Consider the following 18,231-nt stretch of genomic DNA (forward strand, 5'->3'; position numbering starts at 1 on the left):
ACACAGAGGAATCCATTCTCTCTGTTCGGCTATCCAAACACGGTGAACATTATTACTGCAAAACAAAAAAAGCTAAATAAATAAGATCCTGAGCACTTTTTAGTAGACTTTTTTTAGACTTTTTAGCAGTATAATGTAGATCCATACCGAATTTTGAACTAAATTTGGTAAGGAATTTGTCAGTTGTTCCGTACGTTGGCATTCATGTAAACTCAATATTTGAAAATATTTAAATACGCGAAATTTAATATGTGATTTTATGACAACAATTGTAGTTCTAAGTCCAATTTTGTTTTAAATTATTTTGAAGATAGGTATTCAAAATGTGTACAAAAGAAGATAGGTATAGTTATAGGATGTTTTGAAGATAGGTATTCAAAACATTCAATGTGTGTTTTTCTAGTACTTGTATATTAAGAACATCCCAATGATTAATCGCCTCCAAGATTCGGCAAAGAGCGCCCACTAAATTCGCACCAAGGATCCATATTTCGTAAACACTTGTTTGCCAATGCTATGCAAGGTATTCATGGTCCTGCCAATACCCATAATTTTACGCGGACTTAGGGAGATAATGCCTTTATTGGGGATAGTTAGGGAGAAACCACTCAATGTGTTTTGAAGAATGGATTTTATGTGTAAACCGAAGCAATATGTTTTCCCATAAATTATTAATTAATAACTCATTCGATCAGGGGTGCTATTAACGATAATGCTTTGCAAAAATCCATTAAACTGGATTTCGTTATCCTCACTTCTTTTTACATTATTTTCAAGCTATGACGGCCCGATGAAGATTTTCGGTTTTAATAATGGAGGTTTCCCGGTTCGAAACTCTATTTTCCTAATAATCTAACTTGTATGTGGGCCAAATAGGTATTGAATTTGAGTCGAAGGTGAAGTATTTTCCCAAAAGTGTATTATGAAAAGTTGAAGTAGGCATGCAGGTCTCTGATATCTTCCAATAATGCAAAATGACAAAGTCTATTCTAAACATTGCCTTGGGAATGCTTCAAAGCGGTATAATATTATAAATAAAACAAATCTTAAAGAATTTGTAGGATTTTTTAATGGTTGGATTATATGCTTAAAGATAAATTTATTATTATATGAAAGAATGCAAGAATAAATAATAATCAAAAAAGGAAACTAAAAGCAAAAATTTTGTATTTTTCTTTGAATTTTTTTCTCGCAAATACTGTGCAGCACGTCTTTTTGTTATATCTTAATAAAACTTGATTATATAAAAAAATAGGCATTAACATGATTATTTAATGTAATATTTTGATTTGAATTTTTCTGGATGTCAATAATATATAAATGAATGTCTTTGTAAAAAACTAAAAAATATTATTCCTCATGATTTACTAAATATTGGTAATTTTTAAAAAATATATTGGTAATTTTTAAAAAAATAAAGTTTAAAAATGTAGAATAAGCAATGCTTGTAGAAGATGAGATACAGAAAACAAGATTTTTTTCTGAAAGCAAAGAGTTTCTCTTTATCAACTTTATATAAAAATGATATTACTGTAATGCGTATAAATGCACAAGGCACAACGTTAATTTTATAATAAAAGGTTTGTTAACTTGTATATAAAAGTTTTGTTAAATCCTGTATATAAATATTACACGCATGCGGATTCGCTTGTTTGATTTCGTTAATTTGAATAAAGTTATTTTTAGAGTTTAAGTTTTTTGGGTAGTAATTCTTGCACTGTTTTTTTAAACCTATAGAATAAATTTCAAAAAGAGAGTAAAGCTTTGTAGGATTTTAAAATTGCAGTTTTATATACATATAAGTCAAATATTTAATTAATTAAAAAGTTAAAGTTTAAAATTAATGTTATACTTGAAATTTTGATGTACACTGTACTTTATGAACAATATTTATCTCTGAATATTTTTTAAAAATTTCTTTGACAGCAAAATAAAAAAAAAGTTAAAATATTCGTTTTTTTTTAAATTCTTCCATGCAGATGTGCATCGAATTTTTCGTAATTTTTATATTGCGCGTATAACTAACCAATAGCATAAATTTTTTATTATATTTTATTAATGTTACAAAAAATAAAATTTGTATTTAAGAAGTAATAATTATATTGCTTTAATCAAAGGAAAATATAATTTATACACAGAATTTTGATTTCATATTATTCATGCATTTATATCTTTAAAAGTCATTTTCAACTCTTATTTTTAATAAATTTAAAAAATTAAAATTACTTGAATATAATTTTTATTTATCTAGTATTACATAAATATATAGATAGCCTGCCGAAGTCGAAAATCCGCTACTGAGATAATTTCCACAATCGTTCACGAAATTTTCTTTCTGATTTTTTTATCAATTACAATTGCTAGTTCTAAAATCCTTTATAGACAGTATTTTGTTATCAAAAAAATTAAGAAATATTTGTTAGGAAACAAATTTGTTTTTTTTATACAGATCATATCATAAGAATATTTATTGAAAATCTACAATTAATTTGCATTTAAAAAATCTGTGAATCTGGACTTACCATTATAATTCGTTTAGATATCGTGATTTCTGATTTAAAGATTTTCCACACAAAAATACATATCACAGCATAGAATAATACGGTAGGTAACACTCTCAGGTCGAAGAATGAAGTTACTAGTGGAATAGTTCCCATCGTCCAATCACAGCACAGATCTGAAGGGAAAAACAGGAGCCAAGCATTGAATGAAACTAAATAATGGTGAGTAAGATGACGGATTGGCCAACTTTCCACAGAGGCGGGGTTATCAAATCTGAAAAACAAACAAAAAAAGTTTTGCTATTATTTGGGATATCTGATTCTTTCCAAATAAAATTTTTATTTAGAAATTCGGACATCCAACTCAAAGAATTGTAGTGTGGCAAAGTTTTATGGTATGGTTCACTTACGCCACTCATAGCTTTCTGGATCTAAATATATTCGTTATACCATTAGGTATAGGATTTCAAAATCAGTTTGTGGCTGTCTTTTTCAATTACAGAGAAAAAGGCAGCCACAAACTGATTTTGAAAAAAGTTTTTTTGTTTTATTAAAACTTTAATAAAAATTTTTGCAATGTGGTATTTATATTGTTGAGAAATACTGTTGTCAAATGGAATTAAGGAGCAGTTAATAATATTATATCAAAATGTATTTATAAAATCGCATTAAATAAAAGAAAATCTACCGAAAATAACCATTATGCGTATTGAGTATCAGTGCTAGGCACTTTCGGCCAATCTCAGTTGCTGTTATTACTCTAAAGCCGTGTTCCTACGACCTGCCCGCCTGCAGACGAGGCACGCTTTTCCCTTTTTCCCCTCTCTTGCGGTTTTCTGGGGTACTTTGATGTCTACTCAGTTTACCGACAATTTGTCGGTAAATTAGACAGGCATCAAAGCACCCTGGAAAATCGCAAGAGAAGGTCAAGGGGGGGGGACCCTGTCTGAAGGTTCACGGGTCATTGGAACACGGCTTCTGATGACCTGTGCGAGTCATTTGACCGACCGCGTTCCGACGGGTGGTCAAATTACCGGTTTCCAATAGCATTTTCAGGGCATCAGTGAAGTGTCGGTACGATTAAAGTTAATGTACCACAATAGATAGACACATGAGGAACCCGGAATATGTCAATGAAATGAATATAGGGGAAAAAGACATCAGATATAAAGATAAATTACCATAGGAAGAATACAATTATTGTAAATGCTATGAATATCACCAGGATTTTAACCCTTATCCAATACTAGGTTTTTAAAAATGGCAAATACCGTGAACATTATGAATAGAGAAATTTTTCTTAAATCGCTTCATAAGAAACATTACAATACATACCCTTCCTATAAGGAATCTAAGACCTAAAATTAGTGCTCACCTAATCTATACTATTGTTAATCCATAAAACTAATTTATATTCCTAATCTTTTATTATTATTATTTTTATCATAATATTTTTATATTTATTAGTTGAAGAATTTTCTTTCACATTTTAGCGAGGATTGTAACGCGTGAATTACCCCGCGATAAAAGCGAATATTTAATTAATTGGATTATTCTTAAACTACAAATGCCAGCCTTCGTCTCATGTCATGCAAACAAAATTTTTAATATTTCTACTTTTGCAAATAAAACAAACAAATATAAATTTATCATTTCCCCGATTGCACTGTTACATCCTTTACAATTTCGTATGACAGCTTAGATTAAAATGTCTTACTTAATAATGTAAGATACGTCAAAAGCCACGTCCTTATTATATTAATCTTAGAAAAATAGATCCAAAAAATTAATAAAAAAAATCTGCCTCTCTCTTTTTTAAAAGTGTAAACCCTTTGAATGTATGAATGCAAATACAATTTTCGAAATATTTTTAGAAATTTATTTTATTTACTTGGTTTAAGATCGTTTGACAATTTTTTTCTTAAAAATTTTCTTTTATTTTTCGAAAAACCATCTAACTCCTTTTTTAAAACGTTTTTTTGGTGTAAATAGACATTGTGAGAATAATAATAAAAAATGAATATTTTATACTTATTAGAATTTCTGATCGTTGAAATTGCATATTGGAAGGGAAAAAATCTTTTGCACCAATTTATTCTGTGTTTTATTTAAAGAGATTAGAATCTTAGCCATCCACAAAAGAAATTTGTTTGTGAAAGGAATCTCCATTGTTATAACCATGTCTGGCAGCACAAAAAATTCTCTTAAATTCAAAATTGCGTTGAAGATAGGGTTTAATAATGAATAGCATCTTGAAAGAATCACGTTAAAATTATTCCTATATTTTCTATATTTTTGGATGAAATGATGTGAAATTTTAGCTTTATTATTGTTGTGATATTTCAGCTAGGATTATATATATATATATATATAAAATTCATAAACAATGAATTTGACTAAAAATATAATTAGGAAAAATATTTGATTTTTATTCTTATTATTTTCATTTAATTTGATCTAATAAAAGTGAAAAAAAAATAATTTAGAAATTTAGGCATTATTTCCAAAAAACAACTATTGTATTTTCAGTTTTTTAAAATAATATATAAATAATAAAAGAAGAAAAATATATAAGTAATAAAAGCTGCTCTGTTTGGTTGAAGGATTTTACTTGAAACTAAATATATTTCGTAGATATATTTATTATTAGATGTATCATAAAATTTTTTATCAGCATGCTTTTTATAAAATAATCCCTTCATATCAATCCTATATATTGTTTCTATTGTCAAGATCCCTTTTTCGCAACCAAAACAAAGCCTATAGCAATCAAAAAGATGTAAGCAAAAAGGATTTCTATTAAGACGTAAGACTGGTGTCTGGTTTTCCACCAAGCTCAAAAAATGGAGCCAACCGTAAAAAAAAACTACATAAGTCCACTATCTTGGATTATAATAATAATAAAAAAAATCATAACAACTAATGTTAGGGTTGAAATAAAAAATTGGCAGCATTATTATATTTGGAGAGAAATCGCTCCAAAATAATTCAGCTTTGTTTGACCAGATATTAATCTTAAATTGAACCGGATTTATTATTGACTTCTGTGACAGCGCACTCAATATAGGTTGTTTAAAATTTGAAAAAAAGTTTACACATCAGAGATAATGTTTGAATTAACAATATAATGATAAGACAGCGTTACAATACAAGCGCACGGCCCAAGGTATGCATTTTCAAAATTATTTAAGTCTAGCAAATTCAGACCAAATGAAATCTTTTGACTTTATACGCTAACTTTGGAAGTTAAGCAATCTATGCTATCTGTTTATGGTATTTCAAAAATGAGTATTAATTTTAATACCAGCTTTTTAACATGAAAGCTATTCCTACTGTCATTTTCTCCCAAACCGTACTATAGAATTGCAGGCTCCTCATTGTTTCATTTTTTTTCTATTTAAAAAAAATAATTTATATACTAAGCCTGCTATACTTCACAAAACTAACCTATCTAACGTATTCATTGGTAAAAAAAATAACAATAAAATAAATATTTTTTAAATAAAACATACCGAATATCAAATGACCATTTTTAATTATAGTATTTTGTCGTTGTGTTACTTAAAGTATATAATATTATAGTAACTTCAGAGGTGTTTAACTACGATAACGTCACTTATCTCTTATTTCCAAGCAGTAAAGATAGTTAAACCACACAAACCACCTTACCGCTGCTGGTGAATATACAAAAGGTATCGGGACAGTTTCCTACGGGAGTGATTGTACCGTAACCGGTAATAGCTCTTAGCCCTTACCCTTAGTTCCCGCCAATGTTCTTGAGGCAATCCGGCCACTCAGATTTTCTGTGTATTTTTAAGGTGGGTTGGAATAGCTGTTTACTGTATCAAGAAGGAACAGAGAGCAGTTATTCATTTCTGCTGATTGTAATGCTAGCTAATCGCAATTATTCAAACGTGTAAACATTTAAAAGATGTAAAGTGAAGAAATTTGGAAAAGTTGGATATTCGTTGGGTAGCTCTGTGTTATCCCAATTTCGTCACACTTTTTGGGGGCGCATGGAGATCTATCGTAGCTACTCCCTATAATGCAAAACGTTGCTGCAGTAGAAATTTAACTTCTCAAAACTGTATTATGCAGATGTTGCTTATATACGGAAAAGAATATGCAAGATGTTTTGCATTAATTTTCGACGGACCCTTGAAAAATCTCTTTTTACAGTGATTATAGAGAAAATGGAAAGTTGGATTAAATGCATCAATAAAGTAGGGACGATACAAAGATATGGTGTCCTAAATTTGTTAACACAAGACAACTTCTATTAATTACTATTCAAAAATAAAATTCAGATGATTTTTGATAAACTCTAATATTAATAAAATATATTTAATTTCTTTAGTTTTTAATGTGAAATCTTCACATCTTTCTGATTTTTTTTAAAAAATTCCAGTTCAAGTATCCAGAAATGTTAAGAATAGTTAATGCACAAGTGCGTCAATATTTACACTCAAAGATCTTCATAATATTCCTGAGTTAACTGGAGCGAAAAAAGAAGCAGCCTTAACAAGACCTGAAAGTATAACGCTCTCTATCCAACAAAAGGATTCGGCTGGTTAAGCTCCCATAGAACAATATAAAATAAACGTCAAGCCATAACAAAATAAATCTTTGTCCAAACAATTCATATCCGAGAGACTCGGATTCAAGTCGTTTGGTGCCATTTCCATCCGCGGTAATCTTTTTCTGATGGAAAAGATCCTTCTTGGATTTACTGGATTTATTTTTGATTGTCATCAGGTTCTTGGAAAAGTTTTCCGGGCAACTTTAAGGTAACCACAGCGCCTAAGCGATCATTTATTCCGCATTTCTTTACATAGAAATTCGATTCATCTTTTTTTTTTTTTTTTGACTAAATGAAAGAGCGAGCTATTTATTGTTCCGGAGGTAATTTTCTTTTTCGTTGTCGAATGCTTTTAAATCTGAAATTTATTAATGCATCGATAGAATTTGAATTTGATCGCTTATGATTAAATATTGCACTGGGAACGTTTGTTTCTTTGTTGCTTAATCTTAGATTGATGTACGTGCATTCAGTTATAAATGTTTATAAATGTTATTTTTTACTTTATACTTACTTAGTATAAAGATTTAGCATATTAGTACATTAGTATATGTAATATTGGTATATTAGTATACTTAGTATAAAGAAAGTACAGTAATCGTCAAAAAATTCGAACCCGAAATTTTGACGAATCTTTACGTTTTAGATGTCCCTGATTTCAAAAAACACATTTTTGGATTATGTCCGTCGGTATAACTGTAACAATGATAGTTCAAAAACACACTGAGCTTGATGTTGAAATTTGGTATATGACCTTTACCTCGAATTTGCAGATATTTGTCAAATTTTGAGTAGAATTTGTTCAGAGGAAGTCTGTCTGTCCTGCTGTTCGAAGAAAACTTAACACGATAATTACAAAATGAAGAGAGCTAGATAGATAAAATTTGGTACACATATTTAAAATCTATCGTGTAAATACCTATCAAAGTTTGAGCCAAATCCAACTACGGGTTGATTGTCTGTCCGTCTGTACAAACATATAAAAGCGATGTAAGTCTATTTTCAGAATCATGTAAACGCGATAATTTAAAAACGCAATGACTTAAATATATCAAATTTGGTATGAGATTTTATGACCACAAATGTAGTTTTGGGTCAAATTTTTTGTTTCAGTCAGTTGAAAAAAACGTGCCTAAAACACACACTCTCGATTTTCGGATGCTATTAAGTGCGTGAAAAGGATTAATCACCAAAAAAGTCACCAAGGATGACATGGTAGATTCAGTAAAAATAGTAATTCACACCAAACGTTAATATTTAGTAACTGTTGGGTACCAATCTACGTAAGGCGTTCTCTGGCATGACAAATTTATTAGAGAGTGTGCGAGAAAGGTTTGGGGAGACCACGCCCACTGATTTGAGTATAAAGAAGAATTATGATACTTCTCTTATTATATTCAAATAACATGAACATGATTATGTTTTTATACTCATGCGCTACACATAGAATGCATTGACTAATGCAATCAAGACAGAGGAATCAAATCTTAAATATTATCATTCGGCGATGCTACGAACCAGAGTTTGGAGTTTGAATTATGTAGAAATGGAAAGTTTTTTTTGTTTATTTACAATATAGTTTGGTTATGACAAGTGCACAAGTGATTTTATTCGTTTTCATTCAAATTTGAAAGCTTTAATGAAAATAAGATCAGTGCGCCACATCGTTGGAGTGTTTTCCTCTCAATTTTCTAATATATTCTCATATAAAGAAGTTATTTCTTTAGTAGAATGTTTTTTTCCAGTCTGTTCGAGGGTTTGAAAAGATGCTAAACTCGATTCACATGTTCTAAGATGGGCTTTACGTTCAATCAATTCTGTTTAACTTGTTTCGCTCCTCAGTTATCATGTTTATATGCACACTGCAAGACAAACAAATACTCTTCCCATGACAAACTTCACCTGAAATTTAAAATAAAAATCTACATACCAAATATTACACTTTTATCTTTTTCCATTACTGAGTTGTTGCGTTTTCACGTGCAAAGACAGATAGACAGATTGACAAATACAATTCAAGTAAAGTTTTAATTCAAGGAGCATCAAATGGACTCATTAATCAAATTCACAAAATTGAATTTTTTGACCAAAATAATAATTTATTTTTTCACTCGTGTACGAGAAAGTAAAAATAACTAAATTTTTTGAAGAAAATTATAAAACGGAATCTTGCAGAAAGAAGATTCTGCAACTGCTTGAACATTTTTTTAGGCATAAAAATTAAGCATAAAAAAATTTAAATACTCCTATTTATTTCCTTCCATTTCATAATTTATTAAGTGTTAATTTTTAAGTAGAATACTGCTATAACATAAGATTCACTAACGCTCCCATGCGCTACATTTTCAGTATCTTCAAACGCTGATGTTAACATGGTGGTTAAAACTCAACGCTAGCAAAAGAAATGCGCAACATTTTCACTGAGGAAACAGCTGAAATAATACTTCAGTAAATAACAGTTGTCCGTACAGAGGCCCAGGGGTGCAATGTCCGGCAACCGATAGCGACTCACTTGTTAAAAACTGGAAGTTTCGTCCCCATGAGTTTCATTCGGGCAGCCAAGAGCAGGGCCGTTCCTATTGTCATCACCAGCAATCGAAGGACTAAATCTTTCCGCCAAGTCGGAGTGGGGCCCTTGATTTTGCCCCGGGGAGCCCGGTCTGGCACCAGGGGCGCACGGCTGCCCTGTAAAGAAGGAAGGAAATAGAATACCTTAGAATACTCTAGAGATGGCGTTTGGACAAGCGCCAAATAAAATGGACATACTAAACAGAACATAACGGTCAGTGGAGCTTATAGAGCTGATCTATAGAGGGTCACTTTCTATGGTTTAAATAAAAGGTACATTGTTTCGTTATTCTTGGTTGTCCTTGATGAATGAGATTCAGACTGAATCTGAATGACCGTTAAATATTTATCGTACGGAGACCAGGTCTGGTAAAAAAGTGTTTAATTAACACAATATCGATGTCAAGTTACATTTATGATTTCTTGTTTATAATTATAATTTAATTTTTATTCTCAAATTTTGGTTTATCTTATGCCTTCTCTTTTTGTTTTACAAGGGTAATTTTGATAATAAAGGGCTTTAATTCATACTGTATCAATGTCACGTGAAGTTCATGACTGCAATTTAATGTGTATTCTCAGGCTTATTGTTTACCTTATGCTTTCTTTTTTGTTTTACAACGGCAGTTTTGATAAATTCTTTTAACTGATACGGAATTGATGTTACATGATATTTATGTTCATGATTGTTCGTTGTTTATAATTGTAATTTAATATTTATTCTCAGGTTTGTTGTTTATCTTGTGTCATCTTGTTTGTTTTACAAAGGCAGCTTTGATAAGAAAGCACTTTAATTCATATAGTATCGATGTCACGTGACATTTATGGTATATTATTTGTAATTGTAATTTAATTTTTATTCTCAATTTTTCTTTTCTTTCTTTTGCAATTTTGATAAAGTGCTTTAATTGATATGGAGTCGATGCCCTGTGATATTTATCTTCATAATTGTGCATTGTTTATAATTGTAATTTAATATTTATTACGGTGTTTGTTGTTCATGTCGTAATCTATTGTTAAATGAACACAGATGCAAGTTCACTTATACATAACAGGTACAACACAGGCTAGAGGAACTGTCGGTAAAAGGTACAAAATCATCAAATACATAATTTTGGAATTATAATTGCAGTTTTTAATTGTTAAAGTATAGTAAAATAGATAAAGTAGAGATATTAAACGGTAATCTGTTATTAAACTTTTGATATTATGTACATCCTTTGATTTGCTATTTTCTTTAAGATTTGTAACTTATATTAAAACAAAATAATTATTTAAATCAATAGAAATAGAATAGATGAGTTCTGACATTGTAAATTAATGACATTATGGTACCTGAGATACTTCAAAATGACATTATGATACCTATTATTATTATTACTATTACTTATTATTATTATTATTATTACCTATTATACTATTACCGTTTCATTCTATTTTGATCACAAGGAATTTATATTAACGGGGATTCAGCCTTTTTTACATTCAATATATTTACTAACAAATGTATTTTCACATTCACAATTGCATGATTCAGACTATAACAAATGAACCAGTTATTTTAACTATCCCACCGTATTAACTAATTTATCATCCTTGGATAGGTTGATTCAGAGGTTAACCTCCATTTTATCATGAAAATATAGCATAAAATAAAGAACCAATTCCAAAACGCCAATTTTTAGATATAGCTATTTTTTTTTCAGGATTTTATTGAAAAAATACTAATGCTACCTTGTCCCCAAATTAATTATTGTCCATTGTGTAATCGATTGGAGTTGATTCAAGTTTCCACGGCAAATTACTCTTTCGATTTTCAATAGTAAAAACAGAAATCAAGAAGATGATGGTAGGTTTCCGATTTCACCTTACATAAATTTGTAATCACAGTTGAATGAATTCTTTTTAGATGTCAATTCGTGTGAAGATGCTTAATTAAGGTCAGACAGATGTTATTATTAAGAGGGAAAAATAATTTTTACTTTAGGCAAAAAGTGTGCTTGCTTCATTAATTTAAATTGTAAAATTTTCAAGCTGTAACACATTATTTTTCAGAAGTTTTGAAGTATTTCAAATTTTCGATTTTTTTAAAGTCTTTTCATTTTTAATAATAAAAAACAAGTAAAAGATTTTAAAATGGAATTTAAAAAAACTAATTAATGAATACTTTAATTAATTAACGCCCTATTATTTGTTAACTAGTTGTTTTACATTAAAAAAAAATTATTTGCAAAGATTTCCATAAATTTTGTTGAAAAAAAAAGTCGCTTGGCTTCAAACAAAATGGCTTCGATTTCGGAAAATCCAGATACGAGAAATATTATTCACTTAACTTAAAACAATACACAGTCAATGACTTGGTATTCACCTACCATATTAACCACTTCGCCTCCGAATTTATTTAACTTCATAATTAGATGCCACATCCTATTTGGGATATATTTACTGTAATTCCAATCACTATGATGAAATAAAAGGCAATTGAGATATTGAGGCTTTATCATGATTCATTTGTCCTTTAAATGATGTTATTCACTTAATTTCATATTTAAATTTTAAAAATTCAATAATTTGATGCACGTGTCAAGCACATTATTATAGCGCAAGAGGTTAATATCATTAATTTATTGATGTCAACAAACTTCTATGATATATATCTTATCACAACAAATGAAAGAATTAGTTTAAATTATACTCTCTCAATAAACATTGAGAATTCTGCCTGGTTAGGTATAAACTCAAAACGTAAAATTAATTGGCGAAATCGCTCCAGTCGTTAAGGCTTGGTGGTGTTTCATAGTTTCACTTTGCGATACCTCTTGAAAATGGAAACAGAAGCCATTTATGATTTGTTTAGAAGCAATAGGAAAAGGTTGCAAGTAAAACAAAATATGGTGATATCGGTTCAATGATTAGATCCGGAGGACTGTCAAGTAATGATTTTGAGATTTCATCCGAAAGCGTATGTGTTTGGGCGAGGGGAGGGTATGGAGGTGGCTGAACTAGTTGATAGCTAGGAGACATGAGATTATGATAAATAAAAACTGATGAAATCGGACTCACGATTGAAGCTGAGGGTGGTATTGCAAAATTTGTTTTTTTCCCAACTAATTTAAACATATAGATTAAAAATGTATCTATTATACTGTTTAATTAAAAAATGAATGAATGTAAACTTATTTTACTTACTTTTTGCACAAGAAATATGTCGTATGTAACGCAAACAGCAACAACAGTGATTCCTTGTTCTTTACTAAGCATAGCTAGTCCAGCAAACATGATACATCTTAGCAAAGTTTTGTAATCTAGGAAAACAACAATATCTAATGAATATGTGAATCATTTCTAAAGAAATATACCATCCTTTTTATTAAATGATAATAATGATATTAAAACAACAATCAAATTAACTTAAGGTTGAATGAAATATTTCCTATTTAATTGTAACATTACTGCAATCAATCGCAACTTAGCCTCAAGTTACATTAAAAAAGATAGTTATTTTTGGTTCGTGAATTTAATTTACAATATTACATGGATCTTTTTGACAACATGCTTAAAATCAACGGATATGCTCTTTATTCCACCATCTTATTTATTTTCATGAAATGGATCATTTTGTGCTTAGTCAAAATAATCAAGTATGAATTTTTGAGCAATAGTCAGATTTAATTTAAATTCTGTAAAAGATTGACAATTGTGATCTTAAAATCCCAAATTAACATTAATAAACTTAGTTTTTTGGAAATATACAAACAAACAGAAAGTTAACAGATAGATTTTTAAAATAGATTTTTATAGATAGATTTTTATATAGATAGATAAGATAGATAGTTTAATATAGATTTGCAATTTTGAATGAAAATCTTATGCTGATTATCATTCTTGTAACATAATACTGTTTTTAATTATCGTGCTCATATTCATATAAATATATAAATTACTTTCCACTGTGGTGAAAACTTATAAGCCAGTTAACAACTACGCTACCCGAGCAATTGCTTTTGTATCCTGGTCATGTTACTGGACTGCGAACCACAAGGTACAAGGTTCTATCCTCACTCATAACAATTCGCCACACTGGTGACCTCGGACGATGATCCTTCAACCTTCGTACAGCTGTTATGGCGCCATCTACCCACAGCAAACCAAAGTGTTCAGGTTCACTTGACGCAGCATACCAAAGTCGTCAGACTCACTTGATGCAGCAATAGCATGAGCAACCACTCACCGACACACTCTCGTCATAACGCTTGGCGCTAATCAAATGGGTACAGGCGAATTATAATCAACAGCTAATAATTACATCACCACTCAACAGCCATATCCTTCGTCTAACCTCCGACTCACTGGAGGGAGAGTCTGTGGTGAAAGCTTAAAAGTCAGTTAACAACTACGCTAAAAGAGCAATTGCTTTTGTATCCTGATCATGTTACTGGACTGCGAACCACAAAGGCCCAGGTTCTATCCTCGCGCATCTCAATTTGTACACCACCGAGAGATTTATTTAAAAAAGTTCAAATATAAGTAAATTTGTCTGAGGATAGATACAGTATCTATAATTTTGATATTAAAACCAATACCAAATGCTATTTGTTAAACACCTCAGTATTTCGAGTTACTGAGTGAAAATATATGCAGACAAATACAAAATTCCACAACAGTGTTTTCGATTTTAAATCTTCTAACTCGTAAAGAATCTTTAAGATACCAATTAAGAGGTTTTGCCAATTGCATTATTTTCTTTTTGTATACTTTGTGTAAGATAAAGAAAAATGATTTCTGATTATAAATATATAAAAAAGGAATTCTAATTCATATGAAACTTCCTATATTATAGTTCTTAAAACAATTCTATATGTGTGGTGTGTCAATTCAGTGAGGGGAAGTATAGATATGTATTAAAAATACCTAAATTTATCCAGCTCCCTGGGAAGCTGTTGGCATGTAAAAAAAAATGCACTTTTCTTTGTCATCGTCACAAAAGTAACTGTGTTGAGATACATTAATTTAATCATTAACCACAAAATATTTAATTCATTATAAAATTAAATCATAATGAATTATTTGATTTATATCACGTGATCGTGGATTCACTCCATTATTAAATTTATCTATTATCATTAGGAACGTTAATTAGCCAGTAAATTACAATCCTTGTTACCTGATGTTACCCGTGCGACCGCTATTATTCGGCAAAACGGATATCATCCGGCTATAGTAGGGATTATCTGGACTAATTAGAGTTACACCTTATCAGGTTTATAGAGCCATTTAATGTGCTATCTGATTTGATCTATCTCGAACATCTAATATTGGTATCATATGATACACTGATTTGCTGTATCAGGTACAAGTTGATATCGATACGCGATTGTACCTCTTATTATTAGGGGAGAATTTTATTCTTGATACAGCTGGTAACAGATTCTGATGTGAGCTAGCTCGAACATCTAATATTGATGAAAATAGTAGTACCATATGTTTTGAACGCAGTGTTAGGTTAGTACACTGTTTTTCTGTATCAGATACAAGTTGATACTGATATTCGATTGCCCATCATATTTTTAGCGGAGACTTTTGTACCTGATACAGCCGGTAACCGATACTTTTCCCGCAGGAAATGAACAGTTTTCAAAGTTGCAAAGATTAGAAGCTGATACTAAAACAATTATAATTTCAAAATAGTATTTTCCTTCTTCGAAAGAGGTATTGATGGAGAAATATTGTTAGTCTTGGTTTTGATAGTGATTGACGTGCTCATATAATATCACTCAAACCTCGTAGAGCACTGATTATCAGAATTAATTAAAAGTAAGAACTACAGATTCATAGCCATTCATATGCTTTCGAATACAATGCGTCTCGATTCAGAATTGATATCGTCCAGTTATTATCACGTCGATCATTCGGGCTAGTTACAGTGTGTTATTATATACATTTTGCTACCCCATTCATATTTTAAAAAGTCATTGACGCTTACTATGGGTATTCTGAAATAAAGATGGCTCATCGTTAACATCCTTTTTCTATTTAGCTCATTATTTTAAAAGGAAAACAAATACTCTTCTTCATTTTGCTGTACGAGATGTATTCTCCTATTAGATCAAAAGGTGCTTCAAAGATTTCCCACTAAAAGAACTAATCAATCTCCTCTTTGATAAATTTTACTCCATGTGGATGTTGGTTATAATATTTAAATTCAATGACGGCGTAACGAAAATAACATTTTTATTTAACGGAAACATTAAGTAGAAGAAAAAAAAATACAGTTGCAGTTAATAAAATGCAGTAGAATAAAATCACGTCCGGGTCACCAATGTGGATGTTGGTTATAATATTTAAATTCAATGACGGCGTAACTAAAATAACATCTTTATTTAACCGAAACATTAAGTAGAAGAAAAACAAGATGCAGTTGCAGTTAATAAAATGTAGTAGAATAAAATCTCGTGCGCGTATAATAAATCGCTTGCAGGATCACGCAACTTAAACTGTGACGTCATTTTGATGAAAGTATATCCACCACACTCCACTAATCAATGTATTATCGCGTAAGTGGAATAAATTTACTGTGTTTGAGAAATAGAAGAGCTACATAAAAGAAAGGTACGATATATAAAGAGAGAATAGATTTAATTTTTAAGAACTTGAAAAGGGAGAAAAATTTTTTACAGTTCATCTGTAAAAATTTCCATTTCAGAAATATATTTTAAAAACTATCCTCACATAATATGGAGGTTAAAAAAAAGAAACCGGAGTTAAACATAAAAATTGTATTACGTAAAGGTATTCGTGTTTTCATTTTTCTTACTTATATACAGAACAAATAAACACAAGCTAAGCTATGGGTACTGTGGTTAGATATTCATTGAAGATGAAACTATAGTATTATGAATAAAATTCTCATTGACATAGAATATTTTTATCAATGCCTTAATGCTTTTACAATTTTGCTTTAACCACTAGATTTCCGATAAAATTTATCTTCTGATATTCAGTACAGTTATACAACAGCGTTTTGTCAACAGAATTTTTTATTATTGTATATAATATGCCCAAAAGGAAAGATTTCAGATAATGACTTTGAAACGTTTTCTTAAAACTTTATTGTTTAAATTTTAGGGAATTCAATAAAAGTTTAATAGCAGAATAATATACTTATAATAGTTCTTACATTTACACACCATTCGTGATAATCATATCATTAAGTATATAAGCTGTATTAGAGTGAAGCAATAATAAAAAAGTGCGTAAATGGAAATATTACATGTAATAACCATTATTTTAATTGCAGACAAAAACTAATAAATAATGCATTGTTATTCGCAATAAAGATATTTTATTTCCAGAATGACTCCATATAATGGCTCATTTCACTACAGCGTTTTTCATTACACATTTCGTATAAACTACCTTGCTTCAAAATCTTTATGATGACACGATTAGCATACAACGAGGCAGATTACCTGCAAAAATTACCCCAGGTCATTTGCTCCTCAGCAAAAAAAGCACCACTTACAATACAACATAAACTCATATCTACATCTCAACTGCTGATACTCAAAATCATCTTCTTGGAAAATTGACCTTTTGTCACTGGCAAAAAATTGGAATTGCTATACATAAACCTCTTCCCAATACTAAATCTTCTGCGAGATAAAAGTTAATGCACTTTTATTTACGAGGGGGTCTCTATCCTAGGACATCCACCCTTTTACACTCCTCCATTTGACATATTTAGTCCGCCGTTGCCCCGCATCCGCGCAGGGCGGGCACGACTTTTATGTATTTAACCTTGGGGCGTAACTCATATGTACACAAGAAAATCAAACTCAGTTTTATTATCCAACTCGTGTCATCTTCCTCGCCTCATTACACACGGACGTTACGACTTACGACCAACAGGAGATACTGCTGTAGCAGGGAGGGTGCGTTCCATCTCAGTTACAGTTGCAGTGGTCATCAGGGAGTGGGTTTTATTATTATTAGTCGTCCTGTTACCCGGGTCATTACAGGATCTTTCCTTGTTCGAAAGCTGTTGGACACAGCTGTTCTGGTAGCGATAGAGGATCTTGTTATTGAGCGATGAGGGCTTTTTGTCCTCCTTCAGGGAATCAGGAGATGAAGGGCGGTGTGAGATTGTATTGAGATAGCTGCAGATCATTAAGATTCATCGGAATGAGTAGATCTTTTTGTGTACAAGAATGAATGAATCTACACTTGGTAACACTGTAACCTTTTTTCTGAGAAATTCACTGGCTGTTATTAAAATGACATAATTTAACCTTTTACATAGAGCTGAGGTTTAATCTCATTATGGGTAAACTTAAATAAATAGACTATTGTATCTGTTACCTTCTTATTTCGTTTATTATCTCTTTTTTTTAAAAAACTTTTTTTGTCCTTTTTGTTATCGAAACATGAGATGAAGGGTCATGTAAGATTGTATTCTAATATCTGTAGATCATCTTTATATGCGGTGCCTCGGGGTGAGTAGATCTTTTTGTGTTCAAGAAGGAATTTAACATTACAATTATACTTTTTAACATTATAGTCATTTTTTTGAGAAATTCGCCAGCT

General features: G+C 30.5%; 1 protein-coding gene across 1 annotated transcript in view; it reads right to left on the minus strand.

The window, feature by feature from the left end:
* LOC129980889 (protein O-mannosyl-transferase Tmtc3-like) overlaps positions 1 to 18,231 on the minus strand; it is a 271,909-nt gene that overhangs the window by 68,736 nt on the left and 184,942 nt on the right. Inside the window, exons 6-8 of the mRNA XM_056091343.1 lie at positions 12,838 to 12,953; positions 9,593 to 9,765; positions 2,523 to 2,775 (exon numbers count right to left, since the gene is read on the minus strand). Of these exons, the coding sequence (XP_055947318.1) occupies positions 2,523 to 2,775; positions 9,593 to 9,765; positions 12,838 to 12,953 (542 nt within the window). The remainder of the gene's footprint in view (positions 1 to 2,522; positions 2,776 to 9,592; positions 9,766 to 12,837; positions 12,954 to 18,231) is intronic.

Source organism: Argiope bruennichi, chromosome 8 (genome assembly GCF_947563725.1).
Source record: "Argiope bruennichi chromosome 8, qqArgBrue1.1, whole genome shotgun sequence".
In the NCBI taxonomy this organism is placed as follows: domain Eukaryota; kingdom Metazoa; phylum Arthropoda; class Arachnida; order Araneae; family Araneidae; genus Argiope; species Argiope bruennichi.